The sequence below is a fragment of the Cynara cardunculus genome (genome assembly GCF_001531365.2).
Source record: "Cynara cardunculus var. scolymus isolate 2C chromosome LG 6, CcrdV1, whole genome shotgun sequence".
Lineage (NCBI taxonomy): Eukaryota > Viridiplantae > Streptophyta > Magnoliopsida > Asterales > Asteraceae > Cynara > Cynara cardunculus.
This window is the reverse complement of record NC_037533.1, coordinates 6,357,181-6,357,653: the sequence shown is the minus strand read 5'-3', so window position 1 is coordinate 6,357,653 and position 473 is coordinate 6,357,181. Positions and strand designations below refer to the sequence as shown.

At 60.9% G+C, this 473-nt stretch overlaps 1 protein-coding gene across 1 annotated transcript in view; it reads right to left on the bottom strand.

Annotated features, from left to right (window-relative positions):
* The window catches only part of LOC112514097 (formin-like protein 20), a 2,209-nt gene that overhangs the window by 557 nt on the left and 1,179 nt on the right, over positions 1-473 (bottom strand). The window contains exon 2 of the mRNA XM_025120431.1: positions 6-467. Coding sequence (XP_024976199.1) covers positions 6-467 — 462 coding nt within the window. The remainder of the gene's footprint in view (positions 1-5; positions 468-473) is intronic.

Genomic DNA, 473 nt, shown 5'->3' with positions numbered 1-473 from the left:
GAAGCCTTAGGAGGAGGCGGCGGGGACTTGGCATTGAGGGAAGCCTTAGGAGGAGGCGGCGGGGACTTCGCATGGACGGAAGCTTTAGGAGGAGGCGGCGGGGACTTGGCATTGAGGGAAGCCTTAGGTGGCGGCGGCGGGGACTTGGCATTGAGGGAAGCCTTAGGTGGCGGTGGTGGGGACTTGGCATTGACGGAAGCCTTAGGTGGCGGTGGTGGGGACTTGGCATTGACGGAAGCCTTAGGAGGTGGTGGTGGGGACTTTGCATTAACGGAAGCCTTAGGAGGCGGTGGTGGGGTCTTGGCGTAAACCTTAGGTGGCGGTGGTGGGGACTTGGCATTGAGATAAGCCTTAGGAGGAGGTGGCGGGGACTTGGCGTTGAGATAAGCCTTAGGAGGAGGAGGTGGGGAGTTAGCGTTGAGGGAAGCCTTAGGAGGAGGTGGTGGGGACTTGGCGTTGAGGGAAGCCTTAGG